The following is a 2,689-nucleotide window of genomic DNA, read 5'->3' as shown; positions in this document are numbered from 1 at the left end:
CTCCATCTTTACGATTAAAATCTAAGTTGGTTCAACTTAATTTCGTTTTTAAAGGTGAAAGCAAATTATGTTTGTAGTACTGAACTAATTGAGTTAATCAGATTTATAAATGGGTACTCAGATTAATTTAATCGATCAAATTGGAAATACTTAAGATCAACGCAAATTGTTACCTCAATTTATTTAAGTAGAGCCGGCGTATTTTCTTTTTTTAGTGTATATTTTAGTTTATATGTGGAGCTTCTCGTATAACTTGCACAAATGTTTATTTTGTCAAACCAATACTGTAATTTTTGTTTTTGGTGATATTGTGGATTTCTATCTCTCTAGTCTAACCACATGTCAAAATAAAGACACCAGTAGATGGGCTACCTTTTTATTTCCTGTGTCTGTTCATTCCAAACTAATCTTTGCTAATTGTTTCTCCATAAAGCATGTCAAGGCATTTTTCACAATTTATCTAAACCTCCAGTTTAAATGACTTTGTTTTACTGACTTTAGTATCATTTAACTATGACATGCTGGTCCTCTTGCTAGTTGCCAAAATGAATAGGTTTGAGTGAAGTGTGTCATGACCAATGTCGTTTTTAGACTTCATATTAAAGTGGCAAGGATGGATGTTTTCCACTTAACTGGAAAAGAAGAAGCACTTTAGTTATTTAAATACTTTACGTTGCATTATTTCTTGTATGTCTATAATTTGAACAGTAGGTGGAAAAAAGATAATGGAAATGAAATGCTGCATATTCTACAGCATGTTGGCATTGTGGTTACATTCATCACATTACAGTTTGTACTCACTATTTTAAATAATCCTTAGCTTTCTTCCATTACTGTTATACACTTTAACGCTGTATTCCAATGTTTATTTTCCATTGTTTATTGGATGTATTTTCTGTCGGCCGAAGTCTGGCTCGTCTGTCTGGAATCCTTTTCACACACTAAGGAAATATTACTTAGGAGCTCATAGTGCCTCCCATTGTGTGTGTTAGAGAAATGGCTCTATAGCAGAGTGTGTTGTTGGATATCCATTTGGGGCTATATTGATAGAAATATGTTTTATGCATATTAATTGATAAGGAAATTAACACATTTATAGAGCTCCTCATAGCTGAAAGGGGGTCCCCTGGCGTCCACATTTTGTATTTACGCACTTGCATGGATCAAAATAAGAAGTTGCGCACGCATCCGTCGCCATTTTTGAAAATCAGGAGGTGTGCGCCATCCGGTCCACAACAACCTCCTCAATTTCTGTTTAATTTAATCGCTTTCTACAAGTACTTTTTCCACGAATGGCTAAGCGAAACATGCATCAAGCGACCATGCAAAGCAGTAATTCTCCCCAACCAGCTTTACGCACCACCGACTGCCCGGAGGAATCAACGGGGAACAAAGACAGTCCAGAGCCGAAGGAGGAGCTTTCTCCTGGGGCCGAACCAGCAGAAGAAGCCGTGGAAGGAAGCGAGGAACCCCGGGATGAAATGACCCTGGATATCAACAGTTTTAGGAAGCCTGGAGAGAAGACTTTCACTCAGAGATCCCGGCTTTTTGTGGGGAACCTCCCGGTGGATATCCCCGAGGAAGAGTTCAAAGATATGTTTGCTAAATATGGAAATATCAGCGAGGTGTTTATCAACAGAGAGAGGGGCTTCGGCTTCATTCGCTTGGTAAGTCCTTGTGATTTAAAGTGTGTGTTGGAGTGTTTCCTGTTACATGTTTCTCCACAAATAATCATGCAAAACCCCCACTTTAAATCATGTGTTTACCATTGATAAACACATAAGATCATTAGAAATAAGCGTGACAAAACATTTATTGACTACAGAAATATTTTTGATTCATTCAAGATTCAAAGGCTTTGTTGTCATATGCATAGTAGCTAGAGTGTAGATATGGCAATGCAAATCCCAGGCTACTCCAACAACGCAACATAAAAATATATACACAATATTGTGCAAAAAGAACAGAAATAAAATAAAACTGCAAGAGAATGTTCCAAATGAACGTGCAGCTCAATGCGTGAGAAGTCGACTATATGCATGTCAAATAGAATAACAAGAGGTCAAAAAAACACTGCTACTAATATTGTAGTAAAAATACATATGTGGAATGCAAACAGATGCACGCTTATTCTAAACCTAAGACAACAAGGACCAATTAGTCGACTAAGAGAGGGCAGCCCTTTTTGAATGTTTAGTTTGAACCTTGCACAGAAAGTTGTGCAAGTTTCTGGACCGTCAGATATCTTAAAGTTTAAACGACTATTTATATACTTATCATTCAGCCCTAATTGAAACCTTAATGTGCATCACTGAGGTATCATCAACCATTTTCTTGTATCTCTTGTCTTCTAGGAAACACGGACACTAGCAGAGATTGCTAAATGTGAGTTGGATGGGACTGTGATGAACAATCGACCAATCAGGATCCGCTTTGCTACACACGGTTCTGCACTCACTGTACGCAACCTGTTACCTGCAGTGACCAATGAGCTGCTAGAACAGGTAGGACAAGAGTTTCAACACTTCAGAAATTCATTTAGATTAGGATGTTTGTCAATCTTACTTCTGCAGAATTGATGATTTCTGTGTAACCTGCAGGGCTCTCGACTAACTTTTTTCACCATCCTCCCGGAACCGTCCCGAAATACAATCTAAGCCGTCCCGAAATTAATGTGGACCGTCCCGAA

General features: G+C 38.1%; 1 protein-coding gene across 1 annotated transcript; it reads left to right on the top strand.

Annotated features, from left to right (window-relative positions):
• Positions 1-1,202: 1,202 nt before the first annotated feature.
• On the top strand, positions 1,203-2,504 carry LOC104950393 (paraspeckle component 1-like; the record flags this gene model as incomplete). Its single annotated transcript, XM_010776914.1, has 2 exons — positions 1,203-1,667; positions 2,355-2,504. Coding segments are annotated over exons 1-2 (525 nt in total), but the record flags the coding sequence as incomplete, so codon positions are not given.
• Between the last annotated feature and the right edge of the window lie 185 nt (positions 2,505-2,689).

Source organism: Notothenia coriiceps, unplaced genomic scaffold, assembly GCF_000735185.1.
Source record: "Notothenia coriiceps isolate Sejong01 unplaced genomic scaffold, NC01 NC01_scaffold00017415, whole genome shotgun sequence".
NCBI classification, from domain to species: Eukaryota; Metazoa; Chordata; class Actinopteri; order Perciformes; family Nototheniidae; genus Notothenia; species Notothenia coriiceps.
This window is presented reverse-complemented; position numbering and strand designations above follow the sequence as displayed.